The 13,188-nt window shown below is 36.9% G+C and overlaps 2 protein-coding genes across 2 annotated transcripts; one reads left to right on the plus strand and one right to left on the minus strand.

Moving 5' to 3' along the window:
• Positions 1-1,691: 1,691 nt before the first annotated feature.
• LOC111016727 (putative LRR receptor-like serine/threonine-protein kinase At1g56140) lies at positions 1,692-11,202 on the plus strand. The gene is made up of 24 exons (XM_022292219.2): positions 1,692-2,187; positions 2,584-2,776; positions 3,348-3,419; positions 3,529-3,600; positions 3,712-3,783; positions 3,969-4,040; positions 4,714-4,785; positions 4,871-4,942; positions 5,147-5,218; positions 5,301-5,372; positions 5,467-5,538; positions 5,943-6,014; positions 6,103-6,168; positions 7,029-7,094; positions 7,233-7,277; positions 7,396-7,460; positions 7,733-8,109; positions 8,647-8,842; positions 8,926-9,090; positions 9,247-9,365; positions 9,751-9,961; positions 10,038-10,269; positions 10,364-10,514; positions 10,657-11,202. The coding sequence occupies exons 1-24, from the start codon at positions 2,064-2,066 to the stop codon at positions 11,032-11,034; spliced, it is 3,108 nt and encodes a 1,035-aa protein (XP_022147911.1). The 5' UTR covers positions 1,692-2,063; the 3' UTR covers positions 11,035-11,202.
• A 146-nt stretch (positions 11,203-11,348) lies between these two features.
• On the minus strand, positions 11,349-12,283 carry LOC111016728 (uncharacterized). Its single transcript, XM_022292220.2, has one exon. The coding sequence runs from the start codon at positions 12,167-12,169 to the stop codon at positions 11,558-11,560; it is 612 nt and encodes a 203-aa protein (XP_022147912.1). The 5' UTR covers positions 12,170-12,283; the 3' UTR covers positions 11,349-11,557.
• Between the last annotated feature and the right edge of the window lie 905 nt (positions 12,284-13,188).

Below are 13,188 nucleotides of genomic sequence, written 5' to 3' on the forward strand. Positions count from 1 at the left end.
ATCCAGATTCTTAAGTGAATATATGTTCGATAGACTTATTTTCGAAAACTATTGTTTTATAGTATTTTTAGATTGTGATTTTAAAACTTTAAAATGCATAATTACATTAAAAAGTTATTTTTGACAAATATATTATGTCATGTTATAAAATCATTTCATTTTTATTAAAACTAATAAATGTAAATAATCAATTAATATTATTTTAGATTTAACTAAATATTTAGTTGGCAACTACTATTAAAATTGTAAATTGAAATTTAATTTCTAAATTTGCTACCAAACACGTATTTGAAAATGTTTTAATTGAATCTATTGTTTTGATTTTTGTGTTTAGATCGCTAACCAGGCAGGTTCTAAATTTTTTAAATCTCCACTAATTTGTTTAAAAACAGTAAGGATAAATGGTGGTATAGTATTATAAAAACTACTAATGAGGTGATTGCATAATTATTATAGTATAAGTTATAAGTTTAAATATTAATGATATACCTAAGTTCTAAGTTTAAATATTAATGATATACCTAACAAATCATATAGTTCAAATCAAGGTTGCCTCGTCAAAGGAAAAAAAAAAGGGTGAAAATCAAGGATATGACGATGAGCTAATACGTGTACGTACTTAGTTTTACAACGCATACATGTATAAATTGATCCAATAAATATATTAATACAGGAGGAGAGATTCAAATCTACAAGTTATCAATAATGGAGCTATTTATGCTTGACAGTGACCACTTGAATTGTGCTTAATTCAAATTGTAATTGATTGGTGATAGATATTAAATAAAAGAAAAAAAATTAAGGAATACTAATCCATGTATGAATAAAAGAAAAAGAAGATGAGAGTGAAGTAAAAGATAAAAAAGCAGGAAGAAGGTTGGTATGTTTGAGAGGGATTGATTAAAAAAGAGAGATCGAAGTATAATTGATTTTCTAAAGTCATCGAGTAAATTCTTAACCATTCCTCCTACTAAGAGTATGATGTCATTGTAAATTATGGTCAATACCATATATATAAATCTCAAATCCTGAAGTTAAGTGTGACAACTTTGTTAAAGATTTTCATCTCATGGGACTCTTCATCCCATTCTTTCAAAGTTATTGGATCATTTTTCTTGTTCAGAATTTCCTTCCTTCTCTCAACACCTTGAACTCAATTTTTTAATTTGTCATATACAGTGATCGGCCAAAATCACACCCATTGACAAGTGATTCTGTGTTGGGAGAGTTGAAGAAGGAGAAGCGGCCCAATACAAGTTTAGTAGAGAGAAAGCAAAAAAGTGGTGCCTGAGCCTGCCTGGTGTGGTGGTGGGGTTCAGGCTGTTCTAATTTTTGACAACGGCAACGCCATTCAGCCACCAAGCTTGAATCGTCAACGCCCATTGCCAACGAGGTTTATATTATATAACATTATTACTTTGACGTTTTGCATTTGCTCTTCATTTTCCTTTCATAACACCATTAACTCTGTGTCTCTGTTCACACCTTCGCCTTTCCCCTTGGATTTTTCGCGCGTTCGGTCCCTTCCCTCACCTACCCTCTTCTTTTAATTCCCCGTCGTTGATGCTGGACCGGACTCCCGCTGGAGAAGTGGTCGTGACGGCTACGCCTGAGCCACCGCGGCGGCGGGCTAACGGTAATAGTAACCCAGCTTCCAATTCCACTCCTCCCTTTCATCTTTGAACCACGTGGGGAGAAGGACAAGCAAGTTTGAAGTTCAAGTTGGAACTATTGAATTCATATCACCCACCTGCCTTTCCCATATTCATTTTATTATTATTATTATTATTATTTTACATCGGCAACTTGCTGTTTGGAAGATAATCAAAGTTGAATTATTCTCAATATCTCCCACATGCCCCTTTTCTCTTTCAACTCTGATTCATATGTCTCGTTTTTGTCATCATGGTTTTGGTCAAGTATATCCCATTAATGCGATGGCTATGTCAATCTCTACGATTTTAGGATTGCAATAAAAATATATCATCTCCGATTCTCCCCTGTCCTCCTTCTCACTCGCATCCATAATCCAGTCTGTAACTGAAGCTTGCAATTGCATATCCATGGCGTCTTCGCCGTTGTTACTCTTCTTCTTTGCTCTTTGTGCTACTGTTTCCATCATCAGCCACCTGATTGTTTTCTCTGAAGCTCAGAATTCAACTCAACCCACCACCGATCCTGCTGAAGGTTCTATCTTTCTCTCTCTCTATTCTTTTCCCTTCCCAACTTGAGTGTTCTCAGAGGAAGAAACTGTGCGATTTAAGGTATATATTATGTAGCGGGGTGTATAAATAAAAGTACATACTTCGGTAATTTTGACATGAAAGAAAAGCTGCTCATCGCCTTGTCTCTTGGGCCATGTTGCACGCCACTTCCCTTTCCTTACACACAACCAAAAAGCCTACTTAGATGCTCTGATTTCCCAGTATCCAATTAAACATGTTATTTTGTTCTTGAATTAAGTTGGTATACATCTTTCTGAGGATCAATAACGAGTATATTGATATAACGCTGAAGAATTTACTCAAACAACTGCATTGGAATTGTTTGGTTCTGACTTCTGAGTGGAATTTTTGTACGCAGCAAGAGCTCTGAATTCCATATTTAGACAATGGCGTATATCGGCGCCATCAGGGGCTTGGAATATAAGTGGGAATCTGTGCAGTGGGAGGGCGGTCGACACCACCACCACTATCGAAACTGGTGGAAACCTTAATCCGTTTATAAAATGCGATTGCTCGGCCAACAATGGCGCTACTTGCCACATTACTGAACTGTATTTCTCTCTCTCTCTCTCTCTCTCTCTCTCTCTCTCTCTCTCTCTCTCTGCATCTACCACGTTGCATTGGAGGAGCTACAGCACTTCGAACTATTTCTCTTTACGCTTGCCTTAAGAATTCATGTTCTCCATGTACGAATGTTAGGGGTTTCAATTGTGGAGTTAAAGAAAAAAGTTTGTGGAAATCCCGAATCACTTTGATTAATAAAACTAGCTTCTAGGTGCGGCTTTTGTCGTTCTTAACCACTTTTTAGTGAGTTCATTCATTTAAGTATTGACATGGATGGACCATTAGAAAATAGGATGTGACGTGCAGGAAAAAGATTTTCTATATCAATAAGTTTGCAATAGTCATCCGATATAGAAAGAATCAGTTTATACAGGAGATTAGTCCCGTCATATTGCTTGCATGTCTAGCCTCCAGACGAATCTGTTAGATCGTAAGAGATTAAAATCTGCTTGAAATAAAAGATCAGAGAAGAACAGATTTCCTTCTATTAGCAAACTAATTATCCTTTCACGTTCTTGTTTGACATTGCCTTTTCATTTTATTTATCTGATTTTGCAGGTTCGTTTATGCAATAAATGTTGTTGGTGTACTCCCACCAGAGCTATGGACGTTAACTTCCCTCACCTTTCTGTATGTTTTCTTCCTTACATGCACACACATATATATACATACTCGATATCTCATTAAGTAGGTTTTTAGTGGTAGCACATGCAATTAAAATGAACTAAATTTCTTTCAGGAAGTTGGATCAAAATGTCTTGTCAGGGACGCTGTCTGCATCTGTTGGTAATCTCACACAATTACGAACCTTGTAAGACAATCCATATCCTTTTTCAGAGACCTCAAGTGACATAGTATTATATCAAAGATCAATGTTAAGAAGTTCCATCCTTTTTCTAAATGTTAACCAAATTATGTTTAGGAGTCTTGGCATTAATGCATTATCAGGAGAACTGCCAAAGGAACTTGGATCTCTTTCTAATCTGAGACTATTGTAAGTTATCTGTCTATTCTCAATTCTGGAAGACGTATGAATGGCTAGCTGATCGCATTGCTTTTTATGAGATCTATGAAGCTCATTTTCAATTACACAGGCAGATCATTAGCATAATTTGTCATGCAGCAGTATGTATTTTCAAAGGAACATATTTAATTGTTGGGTTTTGACTAATATTGTAGGGCTTTTGGGTCCAACAATTTCTCTGGTTCCTTACCATCAGAGCTTGGGAATCTTTCTATGCTAGAGGAACTGTAAGCTCTCTCTCTCTTTTTCCCCAAAAAGAGTCCACATGCCTTTTTTTGTTTTTTTTTTTCCTTCTTGAGTTCAACGTTCTCATGTCTTTTATCTCTATCATGTTCAACTTCTGCAAATCTTACGAGGTTGCCTTTGCTAGCCTGAAACAACTAAATCTGAATGCTTGATATCAGATCTTCTAAAAAATTGGATAAAAGCCTAATGTGCTGTAGGAATAGTCATGTGGCTGTCCTCAGTTTTTTGGACGTTCATCAATTTAAATCTGAAAAAGTTATAAATTGAACTTCAGATGTTGAATTTTTGCATACCTAAGTTAAGATGTTTGAGAGTCAAACTTCAGTTACTGAAGAGTATAACGCTGGAGACATAAAAAAAAAGAAAAAGCTGAAAACTAAACCAACTTTCATAAAAGAAAAAACTCATTAATCACAGCAGTGCCCTATCCTGGGGTTAACTCATAGTACTTGCCTATTTGTGGTCATGATCATTTTATTATAATCGTGAGTTTCTTGATACAAGAATCTTAAAAACTAAATTGACTTTGGTTTTCTCTTGCAATCTTTGACTATAACTTGGGTTTGGTTACACTTCGTCGTGGTGATCTACCTTTACTTTGCCTTGCATTGATCCATCATACTGATAATTTGTTAATCTTGTTCGCCTTAAAAGGTACATTGATAGCTCTGGAGTTTCTGGTGATATTCCTCAATCATTTTCCAGTCTCAGAAACTTGCGTACAGTGTAATCGATTTTCTGGCTTCAACTTTTCCTAACTTTTTATCAGCCCAAGAGTGCATCATTTAGATATAAGCTCTGTTCTGTACAGATGGGCATCGGACAATGAATTCACTGGCAGAATACCTGATTTCATCGGGAATTGGTCAAGGCTCACATCTTTGTAAGACAATTATGTTAACATGTTTCTTCTTAGCTCCCCCCTTCTCCAAAATGGTGACCTAAGTGACGGCTGAAGATTTCATTATGCTGCAAATTCTGATTAAAGACTATTCTATTAACTATGATATGCAGAAGTTTGTATTTACTTGCAATTTTTAGTAAAGTTGAAGATCTGTCCATTTATATTATCTACTAATTTTTGTAGGAGGTTTCAAGGAAACTCTTTTACAGGTCCCATACCATCGACATTTTCAAACCTGACATCTTTGACTGAGTTGTGAGTAACTTTAACCATTTCAGGGTACTGGTTTTTATACCACTTGACTCATAGCTAATGTACCATAATCTAATTAATATAGGAGAATAGGTGATTTATCCAATGGGAGCTCTTCATTGGCATTCATCAGTAATATGAAATCTCTAACTCTCCTGTGAGTGACTCCATCTTTTTGTCACATTGCTGTTAATTTGTTTATTTTGAATCTCCCAGACTTTTTTATAATCATAATGTCCCTTTTCTTGCAGTGTGTTGAGAAATAATAATATATCAGGTTCAATTCCATCCAACGTTGGAGAATTTCAAAGACTTACCCAGCTGTAAGAACTCATCGTCAATGCTTAACTGTATAAATGGATTTGTTGCTACTTGCTGGTAATGACCTAGGTTAGATTTGTTTGTGTTGAAAACAAAGTTTACTCATAAAACTGTACGTCACTTTTGTGTATGATAATCTCACCTCACCAAGTCTCCCTAGAAACAACAGTGTTCATGTGCTCTTTTGGGAAACTGTGTTGGTGTTGTCTCATCTTCAAACTGACTTATAAATTGAGATAGGACCCATTAAATTTAGGAACTTGTTTTGATTCTTTTTCTTACCATTATGAAACTTTTGTGCTCTTGGGAAAGAGTTGAATCCCAATTATTTGAATATCACATTTTTTTCTTAAATGTTCTTGTAGTCTTTGGTAATAATCTGACTTTGGTTTCCTTTCAAATTTAGGGACTTTAGCTTCAACAACTTGACAGGAGAGATTCCAAGCTCGCTTTTCAATTTGAGTTTACTGTCACACTTGTAACATCCAACCCTTCCTACAGTAACTATCTGCCTCCCACCATTTTCTTGGTTGAAGTGAAGTGTATATTCTCTGTCTTTTGCCCAGGTTCCTTGGAAATAACAAGTTAAATGGGACCATACCTACACAGAAAAGTGCATCTCTTCTTAATATGTGAGTTCATCTTGCAAATGTTGATTTCAAATATGATGATGTCCCTCAAAAATGGATCTGATTTAGCAATATTTTTTTTAATCAATCAGATGGATGATACGTTGTATCCCTGGCAAATAAAATATTCTCTATCTCACAATCTCAAAGATATATAAAAGATTCTATTATCGTTTTATTATGCTCCAAGGAAATGCGTCTTCTATCAAACGGTGAGGCCTTCCATAGTCGTCAATACTTATGTTAGGAAGGGTAGAGTAGGAAATTCACCCCCTTCAAATTAGTTAGTTAGTCCTTATATGCTTGGGTTGTCTGGTTATGTTTTATTTGTGTTGGGAAAGCATTGTGCAGGGAGAGAACCAGCCCTCTCAGGTAGGCTGGAGGAGAGTTTTGTAAAGCCGTAGGATTCTTTCTTCTCTGAATATCAGTATTTTGTGAAGGGTTTCCTTACACAAACATCTTGATTACTGAGTTTGAATATTCATATTAAGGAGTTGCATTGGTGCATCTCTTGGGTAATTTTTAAATACGTTTTCTCTGACATTTAGATTTTGAGAAGGCATCGTATTCATTCTGGCATGCAATCAAGATTATGTTTGATTTTTCAATTTGAAGTAGTGGCAACAGTTTCTTTTGGAATGCTTATATGTAGTGTCTCAGACACTAAATAATCTGACTACCTCAAAATGAGTTTAAATTCCATAAGCCTACATCATTTATCGTGGAAAGCTTAACCTGAAAGATTTACCTTGACTTCTAAGTTGCACATGTTAATGGTCATTTTTCATATTGTACCTTTTGCACCTTTCTTTGGATGTTAACTTCTGTAGTGAGTACTGATGCCTTTCCACTTGATTTTGTAGAGACTTGTCATATAATGATTTATCTGGGAGCTTTCCTTCTTGGATCAATCAGCCGAACTTACAGCTGTAAGTAATGTACTGCTATTTTTCTGTTCTACACCTTTTTCTTTACAATCATGCAAACTCACAATTGCTCACTCGCTACCTACTCATGTAACATTAAGATGAAGGTTATGTTGTAATCTTGTTGCCTGTGATATGCAGTAATTTAGTTGCCAACAACTTTACAATTGACAGTTCAAGTAACAGGTATTTCATTGAGTTGATTTAATATCCTTCATCTCTTTTATGTGCTAGTTAAACTACGGTCATGAGAACTCCGATGTCTTGAAGTTGGCTGTCCATCACATTTCTCTTTTTCTTTCAGTGGTTTGCCATCTGGATTGGATTGTCTTCAACGCAACTTTCCTTGTAATCGAGGTCGTGGAATATGTGAGTAGAAATTACAAAAATAATTCTTCTTATTTGTTGTATGTTTTTGTGTGGAAGAGGACAAACTACTTCAGGCTTACTTTTGTTAACTTCAGTTCAACTTCGAGCTGATGTAAATCTCAAAACCCGTGATTCTATATGCCTTGTTTTCCCCTTTTCTACATCTTCATAATGCTCTGGAATTTGACATTAGGCTAGTGCAAGTCAGATAATGCCCTGTCCTACGGATGGATATCTTTTTCCATAACTCCTATCTTGTATATCTATGCCAGATTCTGATTTTGGGATCAAGTGTGGAGGTCCACAGATAAGAGGTTCATCTGGGATTTTGTTTGAAAGGGAAAATGAGACTCTTGGTCCAGCTACGTACTTTGTTACTGGGACAAAGAGGTGGGCCGTTAGTAATGCGGGATACTTTACTGGCTCCAACAATCCGCGATACCAAGGCAATACATTGTCTCAATTTCCAAACACCATTGACACGGAACTTTTTCAGACACAGCGGCTATCTGCTTCATCATTAAGATACTATGGACTGGGGCTTGAGAATGGCAACTACACTGTGAATCTTCAGTTTGCAGAAATAGCTATCCCAAATTCAAATACATGGCAAAGCCGTGGGAGGCGTGTCTTTGATATATATATCCAGGTTTCTTTTTAACTCTACTCATTTATATAATCTTTGTTATGAGGCCTCCCCTACCATAGTTCCAAGCGGAGGCAAAAAATGAATTATTGTCCCGAATCTGGCATCTGGGTGTACACCACAGCTTTGCTATTCTTAGTAGAGACACTGTTAAGGATATGGTTGGCCCTTAAAATTTGATACGATATTTTAATCTTCTGCCATCAACTGAGTCTGATGGGTGTTAGCAATACTTACATTTTTGTTTATGTAGTAAGAATAAGTGTCATCCGTCCTCGGTTTCAAATTTCCTGGTTTCTGTTATACTTCCATCCCCTTCTAAATTGTAGTAAAGATCTCAAGCAGCATGCTTCAGTTTTTCAAATGCGAGTGACACATGGAGCTTACACTCAAAATTCTTAATTTGTTTGCATTGCCCATTGATGTTTGAACATCGTTTGTACTCTTTTACAAAGTGATATTCATTTTTCGTTGTGCCTTCTTTTTTGCAATTGTCTGTTGCTCTGTTATTTTGTCTGAGTTCATCATCATTGGTTGCAGGGAAATCGTGTCTTACAGAATTTTGATATTAGAAGGGAGGCAGGTGGGTCTTTCCTTGCTGTTGAAAAGAAATTTACGGCTCAAGTTACAGAAAACTTCCTGGAAATTCATCTTTTTTGGGCGGGGAAAGGTACCTGCTGCATACCTGAGCAGGGCACTTATGGGCCTTCTGTTTCAGCCATCAGTGCTACCCCAGGTAATAAGTAATGGAAATTTATGTCCTTTTTTGCGTCTTTTTTTTTTCAAGCATTTTCAATTAACTAGTGAGCTTTTCTGCAGATTTTGTACCAACTGTCAGTAATGTACCTCCAAGTACGAAGGAGAATAGAACAGGCCTAATTGTAGGGCTCGTTGTTGGTTTAGGATCTGTTTTCTTTCTGATTATTGGTGCAGTTTTCATTATTGTCCAGAGAAGGAAAAGGCGCCGTGCCTATGAAGATGAAGGTAATTATGAGGAATCTGATCCTGCTGCATTCCACATATTAAAATGCTTTACATAAATTGGTCCCTCATTGCTGAATTTTCTCCCATTTTCCGATTAACATTACGGGAGGCATACAGTGACATAAATAACATTTATTTTTATTATTATTTTGGCAGAGCTCCTAGGAATAGATGCTAGACCGTACACATTTAGTTTTTCTGAACTAAGGGGTGCTACAGAGGACTTCAATTCATCCAACAAGCTTGGCGAGGGAGGATTTGGACCTGTTTACAAGGTATAGTTTTTCTCTAATGGCCAAGGAGTGGATAGGGGTAGGCAAATGTCATAATCATGGTTGTCTCCTGTCATACGTATTATTCACATCTGATTCCAATTACCTGATACTATCCTTGTGTGAGAGAGAAAAAGATAATGCTGGTTGGTGCAGATCTTAGCAGTCTGTTCTGATTGAGGGGGTAAAGGCTAAGACTTTCAAATTATGATTGGATCAATTTTTCTCAAACTTAATCAACCTTGTACTGTAAAGAATAAAAATGTCATAGCAGTTTCACCAATGTCGCTTACTGTTCTTGCTTCGTACTATAGCGGAAAGATTATATCTATTTTTCCATTCTGAACTATTGCCAGTACTTACTGTTTGATTTCTTTTATCCTTTTAGGGAACACTAAGTGATGGAAGAGTGGTTGCTGTGAAGCAACTTTCTGTTGCATCCCACCAAGGAAAGAGCCAGTTTGTTGCTGAGATTGCTACAATATCTGCAGTGCAACATCGTAACCTTGTGAAACTATATGGATGTTGCATTGAGGCCGATAAACGTCTCCTTGTTTACGAGTTCCTGGAAAATAAGAGTCTTGACCAAGCATTATTTGGTAAGGAATTTATATCCAATTTTATGGGTTTTAGAAACGAAGATGGTTGTATTTATACATGGATTTTGTGTGGCAGAGAAAAGACATTTGATTCTTGATTGGCCAACACGTTTTGACATATGCGTGGGTGTAGCAAGAGGTCTCACTTACCTTCACGAGGAATCAAGACTTCGCATTGTGCACAGAGATGTAAAGGCCAGTAACATTCTGCTTGACGGTGATCTGACCCCCAAAATTTCAGATTTTGGCTTAGCCAAACTTTATGATGACAAAAAGACTCATATTAGCACCCGTGTTGCTGGGACAATGTAATGTCATGGCGATTAATTCTTTAATCATTTTTGCTGTTTTTCTTTTTTTATGAGTATGGGGAGTACTAATGTAAGGATCTTACTGATGCAGTGGTTATCTTGCACCCGAGTATGCCATGCGTGGCCACCTGACGGAGAAGGCTGATGTCTTTGGATTTGGCGTTGTGGCTCTAGAACTTGTCAGTGGAAGGCCAAATTCAGATCCGAGCTTAGAGCAAGACAAAGTTTATCTTCTCGAATGGGTAAGATTAAGAACGCTTTCTTTTTTCCTATTTTATCTATCTGGGGATTTCACAGGAGTAAAGGGATTACAGAACTTCTTTCTGAATTGTTTCAAATTCCGTTCAGGAGTTTTCCTCTCATGAATTCATGTTTTGTTTGTAGGCATGGTACCTCCACGAGAACAACCAGGAACTTGAGATGGTGGATTTTGAATTATCAGAGTTCAGCGAGGAAGAAGTGAAACGGGTGATCGGTGTAGCTCTTCTGTGCACTCAAACATCCCCAGGTCTTCGGCCATCAATGTCTCGCGTGGTGGCGATGCTGACCGGAGACATTGAAGTGGCCACCGTAACTTCAAAACCAGGATACTTAACAGACTGGAAATTTGATGACATTACAAGCTTTATAGATAATCCATCCACTGAAGAACCTGATACTGGCCGTTATGCGTCGACAAGTTCGAGTATCGTTGATACAAAGCACTCGCCAACTAATGTTTCTGAACCAATGCTTCGTGGATTATTAGGGGAGGGTAGGTGAACAGGCGTGGTATTGGCATATTTCATTTTTTAGTTCAATATTTACTTTACATTCCCCCACCTCTGGCTATTGTATATAGCGATACAACATTTGTGTCCTGTGGAAACCTCACATCTGTGATTATCATTTATGATTTCAAATACTTTTGTGCGTGAGTTACATTTATCACTCTTTTCTTCTTTCTTCAACTGGTCGGATTGGTAAAGAATTCAGAGAAAGTAGGATGAACAGTCGATGAGAGAAAGTAGGACGAACAGTTTATCAGATGTAGCTCCAATTAGGCCCTACTGGAATAATGTTAAGTCAACTCAGAGTGAGAACTAAAGAACCATTTTTGGAAAGAACTTCAAATTGTTGAGACAATTTATCCAAATAATTCCACAAAAGCAACAAAATACAAGTGCAGACCAGAGTAATCTGCGCTCAAACAGCATCCAAGTTCAGAACGAACAACGACAGAGGTGGCATCACTTGAATGCCCAATCACCAATCGCCAGTCTCCCATCCCCTTGTATATAAAGCTCTACTTGTTACATAGAACAATCCTAGTAATCCCAAGAAAAATACAGGAAACAGAGAAGAAAAACAGAGTGATGAAATCTCTGGAAGACCATTTTCTTACAGCCTTAGCTTCCACCCGCAAGCTCTTCGCCCTCCGTAGCGCATCAACCTCCTTCAACAGATCGAATTCAACTCCTTTCCTCTTCAACTCGTCCACACACTTGGACAGCAAATTTCTGTCCTCTTTTTCCCTCTCTAACAATTTCTCCAAGTGGGCCTCAACGTCAGTCTTGTATCTGACGGCCCAGATGATACCCAGAGAGAATAACAGAGAACACAGCGACGGAATCCACGACCTCTTGCAGGCTGCGCCATGGACGTCCTTCGTGGAGGCGTTGAAGAGGAGGAGTATAGCTGTGGAGTGGAACACGAAGAACAAAATGTGGAGCATCGTGATTTCTTTTCGAACCGAGTCGATCTGGGTTTCTTTCAAAGAAATTCTGCCGAATATCAGTTCCTCTTCCTTGAGCCACTGCTTGAGAAGAAGTTTGTGGGTTGGATTTTCGGCAATTTGGTGAAGTGGGTGTGGTGGCTTTGATTCCATGATCGTTAAGGCCGTCTTGTTTTCATCCATGGAAAACAAAAGGAGAAGAGGGCGAAGCGAAAATTAGGCAGAAGCAGAGCAAAACTGAAAGATAAGAGAACTCGGAAGATACAGTGTGGAGATGAGGAGATTTGAGGTTTTTCAAAGGAACTTTTCAAAATTTTGTAACGGTCGGATCTGGAAAAAGGCGTTGAATTGTGTTTTTCCTTAAATGCCCCTAACCCTTTCTTGAAATTTGGGCGCGTGAGCGACTGTGTTTCACTCCACCGCCCTCCCAACGGGCATGAGGATCCTTTTTGAGTCTTTAGTGTCAAATCTCGAATTTGTCCTCACATCAATCATTCAACTATATCATTCTCATTCCATAGTACTTTTAATTTCTTGTTTTTTTTTATCCCCAAATTCTTTATGTATCACATTCATTGATTTTATGAGTAATTATGTTTATGGAATTATGTCAGACCAAATTTTTGCTTTAAGGTTCCTTCCAAACTCCCTCAAATATTTAAGATCTAGAGAAAAGTATGAAAAAAAAAATAAAAATATATAATGAGATAGAATGCTAGATACATTTTACAATACAAAAAGAAAAAAATTTAACTCCATAAAGTTAAAGAGGAACTTACTCCTTAACCCCATTAAATATTTAATAATTAAGAGTGAGAAATGCAAAAATAAAAAGAAATTACAAAAATGAAAAATTGTCAAATATTTAACCATATTAAGGAAGGACAACCAATCAAATTTTTTCCATATGAAAATAAGAAAAATATAAATATAAATAATGAGATAGAATCATAGATGCTTTTTATGATATGGAAATATACTAACTTTAAATCAAAGAAGTACAATATTTATCTATCTCACTAAACAAACGAAAACCAAAAACATTGTCCGCGTATATTTATTTTACAAAAGTTATAAAAAGGCAAAAAATATGAATGGAGTTTTTTTTTTTGACGGAGAACGGAGTTAGATTTAAAATTTAGACAGACGGAAGTTTATTTTCCTCTGTTTTAGTTTTTAATTTTCAACTTCACGAAACGTAA

The sequence above is a fragment of the Momordica charantia genome, assembly GCF_013281855.1.
Source record: "Momordica charantia cultivar OHB3-1 chromosome 4 unlocalized genomic scaffold, Mcharantia_2.0 BLBB01000004.1, whole genome shotgun sequence".
In the NCBI taxonomy this organism is placed as follows: domain Eukaryota; kingdom Viridiplantae; phylum Streptophyta; class Magnoliopsida; order Cucurbitales; family Cucurbitaceae; genus Momordica; species Momordica charantia.